Here is a 15,909-nt window from a genome sequence, read left to right on the forward strand (position 1 = left end):
CTGTCTTGTTTTTTTTTCCTTCTCCCTTCTCCCTCTGTGGCATAATACATTTGTGTTGGAGGAGGTACAGTAGATAATCCTGCGTACAAAGCTTTTGACATCCTGAGTGATTTATGTTTGAATGTGTCACGGATGAAATGTAACATATTGAGTATGCATGTTTCATAAAGATTTCCAGGTTTGGGAAGAAGTCTGCAAACTTACATACACTGATAGCTATATACTGATACCAGATCACAGAAATGGAGCGAGCAGAAGGAAGTGCAGAGCTACCTGTTGTGTGCTGTTGAAGCCGGTGGAGTTTGTCAGTGAGTTGTTTCCTGTGTACAATCCTGACGTTGTTGTGAAAGTACCACCTTTAGGGAGAAATAAAACAACTTTTGAGTTATGTGTACACGATGTTACATCAAACAACATTAATAAATCTGCAGTGTTTCCAGCAGTGCAGTGACAGAAATGAAATGGCACATTGTCTTTTGTGAAACAGCTATTTGAGGTGGTGAACAGAGGGAGGCCTGAGGGAGCGCTCCCACCACTGGCCTTATCTTTCTCCTCTTCCTTGCTTATCAGTGATTGGATCAGGCCTGATGAATGACAGAGGGGGGGCAGTGAAGGGTGAGGGGTGGACACAACCTGCTTCCAAAAGCCGTCCAGGCCCGCACAATGTGAGGAAGACAAGAGACTTTTGTGTGTGAGCTACTGAAGGATGGCGTGGGGGGGGGGGGTGTGAAGAGGAGGCTGGAAACGATGGCTGCCCTCGGATGGAGCATGAGGGTGCCGGGGGGTGTGCATGGGCAGTGTAGTGAGACAAAGATGTATAGGGAAGGAGGGTGGAGGTCACAGTGAGTAGCACTTAGGAGGGTTTGCCACTGACATCCAGCCCCAATGAATATGTATGTCCCTCTTTTCACTTGCTCAAAGGATGGTCCTCCTGGGTAATTAAATCATTCAAAGGGGCTGATAGCATCTAATGGCTTAATAATATACACGACATGAGTTATAGAGGAGGGGAGCAGCGGCAGCCCCCCGGGGCACGACTTCTCTCTTCAGCGGCCATCCACCTGTACTGTCACGTCAGGCCAGAGAGCAGCAGGAGGAGCAGCTCTTAATGGGATCAGCGACTGGTAGGGAGGCAGCAGGGTGACAAGGAGAGCAAGATAATTTTGCTCATTTTTGAGATCACAGTTGTGCTGCGTTCAGATGGAATCAGATCGTAGATGGTAGAGGGCAAATGGACCACACATTATGGACGGCACGGGAAAAACAAACAGTCCAACGAAATGGCGGGACAGTAAAGCGAAACATGCGTGATACTGGGTTTCCCCTCTACCGTCTCCCTAATTCCACGTGAATGTAGCATTATGATCATTCAATAATCTTTAAAGGTCCAGTGTGTAGGATTAAGTGGCATCTAGCAGTGAGGTTGCCGAGCTGACACTTCTGTGTGCGAAGCGTGCGGGAGAACTACGACGGGGATGTGAAAATGCGAATAGCCCTATCCAGAGCCAGTGTTTGGTTTGTCCGTTCAGGGCTACTGTAGAACAACATGGTGGACTCCATGGAAGAGGACCTGTTCTGTTTACAGATATCAACGGCTCATTTAAGGTAGCGAAAACACAACAATTCTTATTTACGGGTGATTATAAAAACAAAACAAAACAAAAACTTGTTGTAAATATTATACACCATATCTGCCAAGAGATGCCCCTAAATCAAAAATAGTTGTATTGCACTACATTTTAATTTGACAAAAAACACTTTGCATATTGTGCTCTATACATCTACGAAAGAAAAGGTCCCAAATTTGACATTTCCCAAAGCTCACCATTATGAAACTGGGCCTTTTTTTAAGACAATACTACTGCAAAATCCAACCTTAAAACTCTGATTTGACCCTTAAAGAAAATGGATGCAGGTTGCCTGCCTGCAGCCACAAATGTGTTTATAAATGATGCTTAATCGCAAAGTGCTCGAAGCAAAAGGCTAGCTAAAATTGGTCACAGAATTCAGTCAAGAGTGGGGAGCGTCTGATTTGACGTGTTAAGCATAAATATTGCATCAACTCACGTTTATGCATTGTGAAGGCCAAAATTGTGATTGCAGTTTTTATAAGATTATTTACGTAGCTGTGGTGTGCATTATTCTGTATTATAATAATATATAATCATTGAAATATAACAATAGCAATAGTAGCTTTGGGCAGATGTTGACTTTCTCAACCTAGTAACAGACGCTTATGAGTTTTATTACAAATAATCTATTAAAAAAAGTATAAAAATGCACCAGTCAGAGCAGTTTACTTTTACAACCTTAACAAATTCGACCCGTGGGCTTCACTGCTCACTTTTGTGCATCCAAAGACAAATCAGTTCTCCGTACATTCACAGGAGACATGCATTAGCACTACCATTGAATTATTTCAAAAAGCTTCTTCACTCCTCCCGAAGCCAAAAAATATCCCGTAGCTTCAGTGAAAACGAAGGGGGAGATAAATTTACTGTTCCTAAATGGGGGCGTAATTACACCTTTGTTCCCAGAGACAAACATAGAGAGTTTCTTTCATCCTCTGGTCATTGGCCCCATCAGGAGGGCCCTCCCACACCGTGACAAACGTGAAGCAGCTTTCAGAGCAGGGGGGGAGGATCAGGGAAGTATGGGAGGGGGGCATGAAGGGTACCGTATGGACGAAAGCAAGGAAAAGAGAGGATGTAGTGCAGTGTTTAGCCTTGACAGTTGGCTAAGTACCCAGCACTGTGGCTAAAAAAGAGAAACAAATACCTCCCAAGCTCCCAAGATTACCAGGATCCACTAATTATTTGTGCAGTTTCTCACTCTATGCTTCCCGCAATTACACACACAGCAGATTTTTACCTCATTCTTCATCCTGGCCTCTACCGGTTATTTTCACCAGAGCTGTTCTCTCTCTCTTTGTTGCTTTGTCTGATATGTCAATGCCTGCAGGGGGAATTTGAAAACTTTTGTGTTCTCCGCAGAAAGTTCAACATCAAGTGAAAGTCTGACAGAACAATGAGGCAGAGACGAGGAGGAGTAAGGCTGCGAAGGACAACAAATTAGCCTAATGCACAGTTCAAACAGTCATAAAAGCTCTCACTGGCAGCGTTTGAGGGCTGCTCTGTGGAGGACAGGGAGCCACATAAAAGCCAAGGGGACCCCCGCTAGCAGTGAGAATGAGCCCATGCTGTTGGGAGTGGTGGTGTTGGTTATAGCAGGGGGAGAAAGAGGGGGTCTTGTGGTTCCCCGGGGGGCATGTTTTCTCTCCCTCCCCCTGTCCTGCTCCAGTTAGTTCACTCACTCAAGACCAGACATCATCCCTCCCTCCTCTCCTCCTTCCCTCCTGCCTTCTGGCTCCACAATTGGAAGTCCATTTGCTTTGCTTGATCAGTCCCCTTGCCATGGGCTATGTCTATCATCAGTGCACAATATTTGTAGCAGAAGTTTGTATGCCCCACTTGGGAATAGACTATCAAGTCCAGATGGGGCTTTCCTTTCAAAAAGGCAACCGAGGCTTCGGCTTCTTCAGCTTGCGCTGCCACTGGGACAGAATGCTGGAATCCAATTATTCACCTAATTAGCATCTGCTCAGTCCCACCATCAGCACAATCTCCCTGTCTCATCACACACCTCTGACGTTTTAGGACAATCCACGAGAAGCACTACGTTTAAACTGCCACGAGGGATTGCAAAACTGAGACGCACGAAAACACCAGTCCCCTTCACCATTTGGTGCCATGACTGTAGCACCCACACAAAGCTCCATGGCATCGGACATGAAAGCAAGTAAAAACATTAATCTAATCGTCCTCCGCCTTGACAGCTGGCCACAGGCTGGTGGCAGGGACACTGACAGAGAGGGGGAGTATCAGATGTGGAAAAAGAGTCTTTGGTTGGGACACCCAGGCCCGAGGCACCTCGCCCAGGCAGATCAATAGGCCAGAAAGAGTAATGATGATGGTGTGGCGGAGGGCCAGAGCCACAGTTAGAGAACTCAAGGCCAGAATAGTGGTCAATCTGTCATCTAACATGGCTGTCAATTACTAACGCACTTAACGCTACGTGGGGCATCCGATAGCCAGAGAGATAGCAGGAGACAGTGAGGCAGAGACAGAGTTAGATAGAGGGAAGGAGAAAGACAGAGTAAGAGCATAATACTTAGAAGATGAATGGGCACATAATACTGTCATCGTGAGTTAAACCACTAAGGGCAGGATAGCAGCTTGAACATTCTGCCGCACATGCTCCGACTCTCGTTCCCTTTCTTCCCCCTCTCTCTCTCTCTCTGCCTCTCTTTTTCAGGCACTCGGCTGCGTGCTGCAAAACTCCGGCTGTGGCCGACTGTATTTGGTTAAGAGGCGTGGAAAAGAGGCTTCCCCGCGCCACATCTGCTGCTGAGCTGGCGTTATTTATCGTGAGATGCTCTAGAGGCTTTTCAACAACATGTGGAGATGTTTCTACTGTCGCACATTAGCTATTGGAGGGGAGAACACAAAGACTACGCTGGCTGTTAGCTAGCTGCTAACTTCGCCCAGTGCAGGTGGAACAGAGGCTCGATACAAAGAGAGAGTAACAGAAATACAACATGACAGAAGGCTTGATCTGCATTTAAACAGAATGTATGACTGGACAGAGAGAGCAAAAGAGGGGGAGTGCAGGGCGCAACAACTCATCTTTATCGGTTTCAAGGCCATAAATCTCCACGGTCTCAGCTCTTAAACAAATACAAATATGATCACAGGGAGAGAAAAAACAAAGGCTGGGGAGTGGGGAGGACATGGCTGGTGCCTCCTAAGTGCCTGCCATTTTTCCATCTGTGTTGATTCTTTTAAGAGGAGACGAGAGGGAGGCAGCCGTCGTGGCTGCACATAACGACCGCCGGGATGCAACCATCTTTTGGGGTGAGTGCGAGGGCCGTGTTGTGAATCAGTCTGGCTCTGCGTGCTATTAAATCAGGGACAGAGATCTTTTTCTCTAATCTTTTTTTTTTTTTAAATAGAGCACAATAAACCTTATTTGGATGGGCTAAGCAGAGGGAACACATGGCAGAAACATCAAAATGAGACTAAGTAAGGAAAACACAGAGGGGGAAATAGTGACACTGGCAAAATAATATAAAAAGAGGACAAAGAAGATAAGTACTTCAAAGGACAGAAACAAAACAGGAAAGATAACAACAACCAGATTTCCACCATATTTTTAGACTGTTGCTGAATCAAAATCTGCTTTGTAGTTTTGTAAACCTCCCGTGATGTTAGCAGTTTCAGATACACTGCTGCAAATGTGTCACTTTTAGAGAGAGCAGTGTCATCTCACGCTGCATTGTGACACCTTACAAACACCCAAACTGACATGTGAAGATGCGCAGAGAAAAAAAAAAGATGAAGGATTCACAAACATGTCCTCACCCTGCATCTGGTAACTGTAGGGGGCCTGTCCTGTCTGCGGCGTGGTGAAGCCCGAGCTGTAGCTGAGGAAGCCTGTCTGTCCCGGGGATTGGGACTGGGTCAGACCCCCCTCCGTCTTTATGCCTGCCCACAATGGACCTAAATCAGTTAGTGACACCAGATCGGTTTGATGCACAGACAACAGTCAACACACAGGTTTAAATTACACTGGACACAGCAAAGGGACACGGCCTGTGCCTGTTAGCGTAACACACTTATCACAATGGATGAGCGTTGATTATCTGATTAAAGATTTTTACTATCATCAGTTGTTTAGAAATATTATCTTACACTGCAAAGGAGTGATCTATTTGGCTGTAAAACCAAAATGTTAGGACTCTGATTGTTTGATTTTGTGTTATCATTAGTGTTATTATTAGTATAATCATCTATGATAGGTCATCTGTGAAAAGATGCACAAGTAATAAAACATTCTGCTTGTGTTTGTGAGTGAAACTGGCCACTGCTTACACTCAATCAGTCACGATGCAGTTTCTGTGCAGCAGTAGGTTGCAGGACTCCAGTCAAATAAACAGTGTAAATTCCTCCACATATTGGAGAGTCTTTCGGGGTCAAAACACTCGAAAGACTTTGGACAAATAAAGCCCACAGTGAGCCATGCTTTCTCTCGCAACGCCAGAAGAAACCAGTTTTCAGATTTTTATCATTAATCTTCCACATCTATCTGAACAGCTCGACAAGCAAATTCTGTTTTATTGCAATGGAGGAGATTATGCAGGCACTAAACAACAACTCAGCATCTCTGCTGCTGCTGCTGCTCTGCCGGAGGAATGGTGGGAACACTGTTTGTTATGAGCAAGGTCTCAGTCCTGACCTTCAGGGAGGAAAAATATTTAGTTGTAGTCAACATGCATCTTTTAGCAAGACAAGAGGAGGCTTCTATGTGTGTGTTGAGAAATCTTACCATAAGCTGGGATGCCATAGGGCTGGCCAGGCTGGGGGTAGCTAGCATAAGCTGCGGCCTGCTGCATTCCTGTGGTGTACTGCGTCTGCCCATACGCAGCCATATTTTGGGATGAAGGGGTAGGAAGAATATGCGGATATGTTCTGCTATTTGAGAAAAGAAACAAAAAGACAAAAGTGAGAAAGGCAGGCAGGAAGAAAGGGGACCGTGTTTTACCCCTAAAACCATAACACAAACTCTGCTAACTGACAAATTCCTTGTGATTGTGCTACTTCATTTTAAACACCGAGCCAAGCTGGGGGACAGATAGCATCGCGCAGCTCATATACATAGTCAAAGAACAATAAATGGCAAAGGAAATTTTTTTGCAAGATAATAATTACAACAGATTTCAGAGTGCGCGAGCTGCAGACATCCAGGCAAACAAAGCCAGTCGAAAACCCCCCGATCTAGCAGAAGGATCTAATTAAAGATCCAAATGAAGTTGGATGCTGCTTATTTTTTAAGGAAAAATAAAAGAAGCCTTACTTGGAAGGGTAAATCTGTGGAGAGAACTGGTGAGTTTGTCTTGGGCTGAAGCCACTCGTTCCAATAGCTGAGGAGAGTTAAAAAGAAAAGAGGCAAGCACATATTTAAACATTAAGAAATAAGGTAAATATTGTCTTTTGCCAACAGAACTTCTGGATTCCAAGGAAACAGTAATTACATTGCATTACTCTATTTATTTCAGTAACCTTATTTAAGGGTTGAAGACCGGAGAGCAATAATGAAGTAAAATAATCAGGTAAGAACATCAGGTTTTTCTGCTGACCCGCGTATCTCTGAGATACTTGTGGGCTGCCATGACGACCGCTGGTGTAAACACAAACAGGATGGTCTGAATCACTCTCGGCCTGTGGCTTCAGCTGCCTCGGGCCTTTCAGGCCACAACCACATTGGTAGTGACATCACTGATTGCAGGTAATGAGTGCTACTGCATAATCATTCCTTCATTAAGCGTGCGACTCTGTGGTTCCATGGTGCTGTGAAATCGCGAAAGTTCAGCCACAAATAACTCACAGAGGTGCACTTGTTTTAAATCTGCTGTGAGAATTATAAAAGACACATAATAAGCTGTTTTTTTTTTTACATTTTTTTCTAAATAAACTCTCATTAATAGGAAAATGGGAATTAATATTTGTGTGCCCAATGTTACCTGCAGGCTTCAGTTTTAAAATTCAAAATCTCAATTTTAAAATAAATAATTAAATGAATTAAACTTCATTCAAATTCTTTTATTGGTTTTATTTAATCGATAATTATTTAAATTGCAGGTATAATTTATCGCACATTCATATCTAAATTTGGATTAAAACACAGCAGATGAACTTTAAATTACATTCCAAATTAATAATTAATAAATTAAAGTTAGACATTTAATCAAACTCAGTTCTGCAGTGTTACACGTTTTAACTGCAGTGGAGTGCCACAGTTTTGAAACATCTGTCTAATTGGTCGTGACATGTAAAATAAGGGATTTGGTTGCGGGGGAGCGCTAACTGTATGTAACTGTATGCTGTAACCCCTCACACACGTTATTAATATTGAACACTTTTCCCACATCAGCAGCACCTGCCACTAGACAAAACCTGCTCCTCTAAACGGAGCTTTGGGTTTCCCCGCGGAGGATATGGGGTGTACGATTACTAAATTTCATTAATATTGTCAGAGACAAAAGTCATAGCAGTGATTTATGCGCTTCTAGCGTTAAGTATCAAGTGCTTAGTTAAACAGTTAGGGAAATACAGGAAAATTAGCAGCAAGATAATACCATGCACAGTTGGATGCAGCATTGTTAATGCATGTTTATAGAAAATAGAGGAGAGTGCTGCAGGACGACACGGATACTGGTGAGGCTGGAAAAAAGAAATAAGCTAAAAAATTATCACATTAGTGATTGTTTCTGTTACAATTCCTGCGATGCTTGTTATACTCCGAGAGGTCTTGGTTTTATTTAGAGATGTCCCTGTGTGTGTGTTTATGCGCATGCATATGAGTGTGATGTTCCCGTGCTGAAAGGAGGGTGTGAAAACCCTGGCTCTGACAGGGCGATAGGGTAACAGCCCGTGGAGAGCGAGGGCCACTGGGACGCCGTGTCACTCCACTGGACAGACAGGTTCAGTGCATTACAGGTCATAATTCAGTCCTCGCTGGCATGGGAACCAGCAGTGTTCACACACACACATGTGCAAGCAAGCACAGCATATAAATATGCTGACAAAGGCAAGGTAGAGTCACTTGTTCTTAAACACACACACACACACACACACAGACACACACATTATATTGGTGTTGTAGCTGCAGGGACACTTCCTGGGGCCCTGGCTTATAGGTCACCCATCTCTAGGCTCATCTCTCGCTAATCAGTTCAGCAGCTGTGTGTGTGTGTGTGTGTGTGAAAGAGGCAGCCAGACACCAGTGCACACACACACACACCCACACCCACACCCAATAGTCCCCCAGCCTCACCTGATCCTGAGAAGCTGTCTAGAGAGGTGTCTGCTACGGAGGTGGCGATTTCGCTGCTGCTCATTGGCTCGGTTTTAACTGCAAACAAAGAAGCCACATTGTCACCAAATGCACCAAATCAAGTCTGGAAAAAGAAAAGAAAAATAAAAAAAGGTCAGATTAATGTCTAGCTACCTTTCAGATTTTCACATTCACCAAATTATGGTTTAACGGAACAAAAATTTACTCGGAATAAAATAAAAAACAGAGCTGCAGAGGAGGGAGGAGTCAAACAACATTCAGTATTTGTAATAATGTCATTAAAGCTAAATCCATTACATCTGTATCCACTTAAATGGCTTACAGATATATTTTTTGAATATTATCATTATGTTTAATTCTTTCTAATGGGATTTATCTGATGGTATAAGAGAGTTAGGTTTATCTTTATCACTGATCTTTATTGGTAAACCCAGATAAAAGCATTTTACATTTAGAAATGTGCATGAGCCATTTCCTGATGTAAAATGTGTTTTAAATATTTTGCAGAAGCAATATAAATCAAACTTTATTTAACAGTACTTAAAAAAGATATTATCCTTTACATTTTATGATTAATTGCTGCCTTAACACAGCTTAAATGCAGCATGAAATAAAAATCATTACTACAGATATGTGTTAAAGGCGCAGATAAAAAAAAGAGCTCCGCAGGGACGTGAAACTGCAATTGAAATGTCAAGTAAATGTATGGTGTATAAAATCTTTTTAAGAGTGTAGCGAACGCTGTTTGACCTTGGCTCCATTATACAGCTCAGCGATAGATCTGCAAAGACAATTTCACAGCTTTCTGACAGCTCAGGAATCTTTGAAATCAATCCATTTCACTTCAGGCGGGCTGGAGGACTTTTTTTCTCTCGCTCTCTCTCTTTTTGGCAAAACAAATTGACAATGTGGGCAAGGGAGTCATGCTCAGTGGAATCCCCCATGGTTGAAGAAGCCATTTGCTGTCATGTTTTACATGTTTCCGCTATGCTCGTTCAGTGCAGAAACATATGTTGACGAGGAGAGATTCTTTTGAACAACACACCGATGAAAAAAAAAAAAAAATAGCGGTAAGGTGCATGCATAAACTAGCACACACTCAGGGCACAGAGCACACAGGAACTACTGTATTCAGGAAACGACATGGGGCGTCTAAATGAAAACAAAATGCACAGTATGTTCACAGTTCACAATCTGGAACAATGGACTCAAATCCAAGTCAGTATCAAATCATGCTCGAAACAAAAAAACACAACAATTACAGCAAAGAGTTTGTGAATGAAAGGCACAATAGTTGAGGCAACTTCATAATTCAGCAGCTGATATTTTGAGGCCTTTTATATAGATAATATTTCTTTATAAGTGAGTTCAAAAAGGTGAACTACAAGGAGTGCTTTCAACACCAAGTATTGTCCTTTCATTGTGTCACCAAGAGTAAACAAACCTGCAGCGGACTGTGAGTTAGAACCTAACAACCAGTCTGCAGTGGTAAGCATTGTGATGTTATCACCTATGGGAAAGAAAGACACATGACAGTCTGCACCATGTCTACGGGTCCTGTGTCATGAATACACACAAGAGTAAACCCTGAGCTCAAAGCACAGGCTAACCTGAAGATTACGTGACAGAGGAGGGGAGGGGATGTTTTTAATAAGTTGTGTTGGTTTGGCTGCTCCACTAAACAAAGGCTCAGATTTAAGCGCAGGTGAATCACCTGAGTAAATAACTATGTACAGTAGAGACCTCATGCAAAACGCTGTCATTTCCATGTTGTGGGCTTTGAATAATTACATGGCTACTTAAATAAACAGCTAATAGTCACTGGAAAACAACTACTGGTCGCACTGGATTGTTGAAGCTACAAGTGCAGCAAATATAAAGTGCATTTTCTCAATTGTTTTACAGCTGTTTAATATCATATTACTGCAACCCCAAAAAACTAGTGACTAAATATTTCAATATAAACACTTGTATGAAGCTACACTGAATTACTGAAATGCTACAATACAGCTTCTGTCACCATTATCAGCCCTTTAAAAATTTTTAAAATAGCATGCAAGACTGAGAGAGCAGCTAAAGAGCAACAGCGCCGCACACATACCTTCAGTGCCATTGGGTGTCATGGAATTGTTATTGATGTGGGAGTTGTCGAGGTTGGGACCATTAGGAGATTCACTGCTTCCACTTACTCGGCTGTGAGGACTGGCTAGATCCTGCATTTCCATAGACCTGACGAGACACACGCACATGCACACGCCAAAATCAAATTACACATATCACTCTGGTTTCAGGGAAGACACGCAGCTCTGGTACACAATGCAGTGTGCACAATATGCTAAATCATGTAGCGTGGATTTTGATGAATAAAATGGTGGTAATATTACAGAGTAAAAAAAAAAAAGTGTGGTTAAAAATATACATTTTAAATATATAATTCACAGCAATTTTGAATGTGATATTTTCTACTGAATTTCAAATGGAAAAAAATTAATATATGACAATGAAAGAAAATACAAGGCAGAATGCAACACACACACACACACACACACACACTCACATATGCACAAAGAAAAACAGAGCGGAGCTATGAAATGAATAGTAAACATTTTGACAAGGCAGTTTCTGATTGCCCTCATTACAACAATCTCACTGCAAGTCACCGTTTTACATCGAGTGCACACAAAGTGTTTACTGTCAATTTACTCTGATGTGTCTTTAAGCAAAAATGGCCTTAAGTGTATATCGTTTTGTGTGGTATCGAAGACTGTTAACAGATGTTTGCTGGTTTGAGGCGATGGTTAATGTGCCTGTTAAAAGTGCAGCACTCTGCCTGATTGTACGAGCCCATGCCTCAGTGATGGGCAGATGAGAAGCTCATGAGGCATGTGTTTGCTCTGGCAAGCTCCTTAATTGTTTCTGTGTTTATACAAAAGACCACGCCACTGAAAACATTATTCTATCTTCTCATTTGTGCGCTCAAAGGATTTGATAGTGTATGGAGCATGGAGGCAAAAGAGAAGGCACGAGTGATTTGAAAAGTACGGCCACAAACTCCAGAGCCCATTTGTCTCTGCCACCGTTCCCATCGCAATAGTGAGCTAATGAAATTAGGACAAAATGTTTTGTACATTATACTGCCATTTCCAATTATATCCCGGGGTTCTGGGTATCTCTGCTATCGATAAACATTGGCCTTTTACACAAGGCCACAGAGATAAATGCTGAAGAAACTCTGAGCAGTCTGAGTGCTATCAGATGGCACGAAGAAACCAGAATTACGAGATAAAAAGATTAAATTATGATATGCATTTATTCTATTTAAGATGCTATTATAATGTTATGATATTATGATACTTTGCAGTATAGCTTGGCAAATGTAGTCCTTTCTTGTGGTTCCAGTCTAATTTAATTACTAATGGGAAAAATATATTTTATACCAAAAAGACTGAGATACAAGTAAAAATCAGAAATAATAAAAAAAAGTTTTTTTCACACATGCTACAAAAACAGAAGCTGCATTGTCCTTTTCCCAGATGTGTATTCATTTACGTCTCCCCTAAAAATAAAAGCACACAGAGGTACAAATACGAGCACATTCAGGATCGTGCAGAATAAACTAACGCCACATTTCACACTCACTACTTAATCCTGTTTTCTCCTCCTCTGCCCAAACTTTTTTCTCATTAGCTCATGGCTAAAAAGCCTCCACTATCTCAAATCAGACAGCACAGTAGGCTGAGGGAAGCTGACAGTTGTTTAGCACAGTGTCTAAGTCAATCTCTGATGCCACGCACAGAGCTGCATGTCTCTGATGCTGCTGGCACTGGCTCAACTGTGCTCTTACCTGGACCTAGATGGCTTTGAGTCCTCACAAACCACACTCCCTTTCTTTACTCTGCCTCCACCTGCCCCGGCAGAAACAATGTCACTCCTTGTTATTGCAGCTCGATGTCACAGTCCAGAGCCATCCATGACACAAAAAGGCTTGTCTGAGAAAACATTATTGTTATTCTGGAGCAGAATGGGAAGAGAGGGCTCGCGGGGGGAACAGAGGCGCACATTGTCTCTCTCCGAGCCGCAGCCCTACTCCGCTGTTGTTTCCTCCTCCAGGTCCTCCCTCCTCCCTGAGCGAGGGGAGCACAGCCAAATGACGGAAAGGTGATTCATCATTGGTCTACGACAGCTGCAAACTGGATTAGCCCTCCCCCAATCAACATGCAAAGCGGCTTAGCCAAGGTAAGCAGGAAGGGGTGGAGGTGGTGGGGGGGGGTTGTGGGGGTGAAGGAGTGAAGGTAGGCAGAGGGGTGAGGGGTTGGGGGAGAGCAGGGGCTGAGGGGCAGCAGAGGGGTGGGAGAGCCTGCCCGCTTTCCTGCTTGAGGTAGCCTGCTGCTGGAAGGAAGATGGGACTTGTTGAGTGGAGACAAGTCAAGCGTGACACCCCTAGCATCTTCAGCAGATCTTTCATCTGCAATTGACACTATCTGAAATTTATCAGCACTCCCCCTCCCGGCATACTGACAGGTCCTAATGACCGTCAGGGCAGCTTCCCGCGGGCCTGCCCCAGCCTGGGGCCATGGCACAGCACAGAAACACACAACTTCCTAACTTCACAGCCAATTCACAATGGACAGAGAGGCAGGAGGAGAACAATATATACACTCACACAGACATTATATAAATCTTTGCTTTCTCTGTGGCAACACAAAAACTTGTGTCTTTTTTTATGTCTTTTTTCTTCAGCACACAGAGACACATAACTCATGCCTGTATGTCTGCATGCATGCGTACACACACACTTATACACAGGGCACTTCAGAGGCCCCCAGATCAGTGCTGCAAATACACACGCGCACGCGCGCGTACACACACACACATACACGCAGGGGCACTTTAGAGGCCCCCGGATCAGTGGTGCATCTCAGACAATGAAGGAGACTGGAAACAAGAACACGGAGAGCATATGGAGCCACATATGTTTCCTATGACGCTACGAATGCCTCTATTACTCTCCTTTAGCTGACAGTTACATTTTGCTGTCCACTCCCGCTCTGCTCGTCTCTCTCCCAACATCAAGCACAGCCATATACTTGCATGGCTATAACACTATATTAGACCTGACTCCGGCCCACCATGGGAATACAGGGTCCAAAAAAGGTCAAAGGTATTCAACTGGTCAGGGAAAACGGCATATAAAGCCTTTTTCTGAAAAATCCTAGCAAGATTTTTTTAATGGCTGACTGTTTACATGAGCCAGGGTAACCTGAGCTGCATGGTCTTAAGGTTTTTTTTTTCAACAGGCTTTGCTCTTCACACCAAGGCAAAGCCTTCATGAATACCCTTCCAGCTTTACAATTTGCCCACTCTCCCTCTGCTGATGGTACAGCCATCTTAGCAAAAAATAACCATTATATTTCTCATTTTAGAAGCTATGGACAACAGCAGTGCCTCCTCCTGGCTTTTCCCAACACTAAAATATGCAGAGGGGATGTAAAAATATCAGTGGAAAAGAAAGTCTACGGAGGTAAAAGCCATAAAGACGAAAGAGAAACACATTTTGCCACAGCACATTAACAGCGATCACAGAGTTGGGGGAAGTTGTGGAGAGAGTGTGTTGTGGTGGAGAAATGTGGTATAGTGTGTGTGAGTGTGTGTGTGGTGGCTGGTTTCTCTGTTCAGTAGTGCAAGCCAATGAAGCCATTACCATGCTGGTGTCTCAGCCATTGCCAGCAGGTGAAACTGGCCAGGTGAAGAGAGAAAGAGAGAGGGGGGGAGTGAGGAAGATGGGGAGAGGGGGAAGGGATTTAAAAGCACAAGTCTTTCTTCTGCGCCGCTAAATATTTATTGTTAAAAAAAAAAAAACAGGCTGCATTCAGCATCTTTGATGTGCTTCTTAGTTCAACCTGAACTGCCAGGTCTTTGAAGCTAACAAGAACAAAGCCAGGCTAGATGAAGCGCTGGAAGTGTCATCAAGAGCGAAAGAAAAAAAAAAGAGGAAGAAGTGCCACAACACGCTTCACTCACGGTTGTTTGCTGGCCCTTTTGTTTCGCTTTACTTATTTCAAGACCTGCATTTCCAAAGGTAAACATAGCCACAGCCAAGCTTTTAGCATAGATCATCTCAGCATGCAGGCTGTCTGACCCGGCACAAATCGCTTCTTCACCTTTGCAACATATACCGTTACTATCCAGCAAACAGTTACTGATGTGTTGTATAGACAGCAAACTTTTAACATATAGGTTAAAAGGTAGTTTCACATATTAAAGTTTACTGCTGCAAATAAAAACACCCAGTGAAACAGAAATATGAGCGAACATGCTTTGTTTATTTCTTCTGTCCTGTGTCATCCTCACTAGATATTAATTCTATAGGGCACAGACCATAGCTCTTTGAATTTTACAGTCTATGTAAGCCATGTGTTGTGAGTTACAACTTTTGAAAAACAATGCTTTAATCAAAATCTAACTTTAAAACAACTAATCCCCACTTAAGCTGGTCAGCTGAATCCACATGGTGGCCCAGGAAAAATAAATCCACTCTCAAAGAATGTAGATGCAGACAACAATTGGACACAGATGTGAGTGGAATTAGGCACAGTTTACAAAATGCTACACTTCACTTGTGTCTCTATACGTGGCCGAAAAAAATGACGGCTGCCAACAAATGCAACATTAAATGGCTTGGTGTTTTTTCATCCTCGAAAGTAAAGCATTTTAAAGGAGACAGGCGTTGCATATTTTTAATTAAATGGGTGGACATTTGAAACTAGATGGTGGTGTCATTTTGCACAATAAGGGCATTTTCTGAAAGATGTTTTTAGCTTAATAAAACAGCACTAGAACACTAAATTAAATAAACCAATAAATCAAAATATATTTATATAAAAAAACACGAATATTTCTTTTTATTTTTTATATCCCACATATTTTTATTTATACAGATGAGCTACACTGGTTGGTACACGAATAAGACTTACGGCGACAAATTATAAAAGCACA

The 15,909-nt window shown here is 42.9% G+C and overlaps 1 protein-coding gene across 19 annotated transcripts in view; it reads right to left on the reverse strand.

Moving 5' to 3' along the window:
• The window catches only part of eya1 (EYA transcriptional coactivator and phosphatase 1), a 69,339-nt gene that overhangs the window by 24,733 nt on the left and 28,697 nt on the right, over window positions 1-15,909 (reverse strand). For 3 of the 19 annotated variants that reach the window (XM_049565358.1, XM_049565360.1, XM_049565359.1), the window contains 7 exons: window positions 11,015-11,142; window positions 10,358-10,423; window positions 8,893-8,970; window positions 6,913-6,979; window positions 6,385-6,530; window positions 5,421-5,558; window positions 274-356 (listed from right to left, as the gene is read on the reverse strand). In XM_049565358.1, the coding sequence (XP_049421315.1) occupies window positions 274-356; window positions 5,421-5,558; window positions 6,385-6,530; window positions 6,913-6,979; window positions 8,893-8,970; window positions 10,358-10,423; window positions 11,015-11,138 (702 nt within the window). In that variant the 5' untranslated portion in view covers window positions 11,139-11,142. Of the gene's footprint in view, window positions 1-273; window positions 357-5,420; window positions 5,559-6,384; window positions 6,531-6,912; window positions 6,980-8,892; window positions 9,017-10,357; window positions 10,424-11,014; window positions 11,143-15,909 lie in introns of those variants that run through there. The other 16 variants (XM_049565377.1, XM_049565362.1, XM_049565364.1 and 13 more) reach the window with 10 other exon arrangements.

This window comes from Epinephelus fuscoguttatus, linkage group LG21, assembly GCF_011397635.1.
Source record: "Epinephelus fuscoguttatus linkage group LG21, E.fuscoguttatus.final_Chr_v1".
In the NCBI taxonomy this organism is placed as follows: Eukaryota; Metazoa; Chordata; class Actinopteri; order Perciformes; family Serranidae; genus Epinephelus; species Epinephelus fuscoguttatus.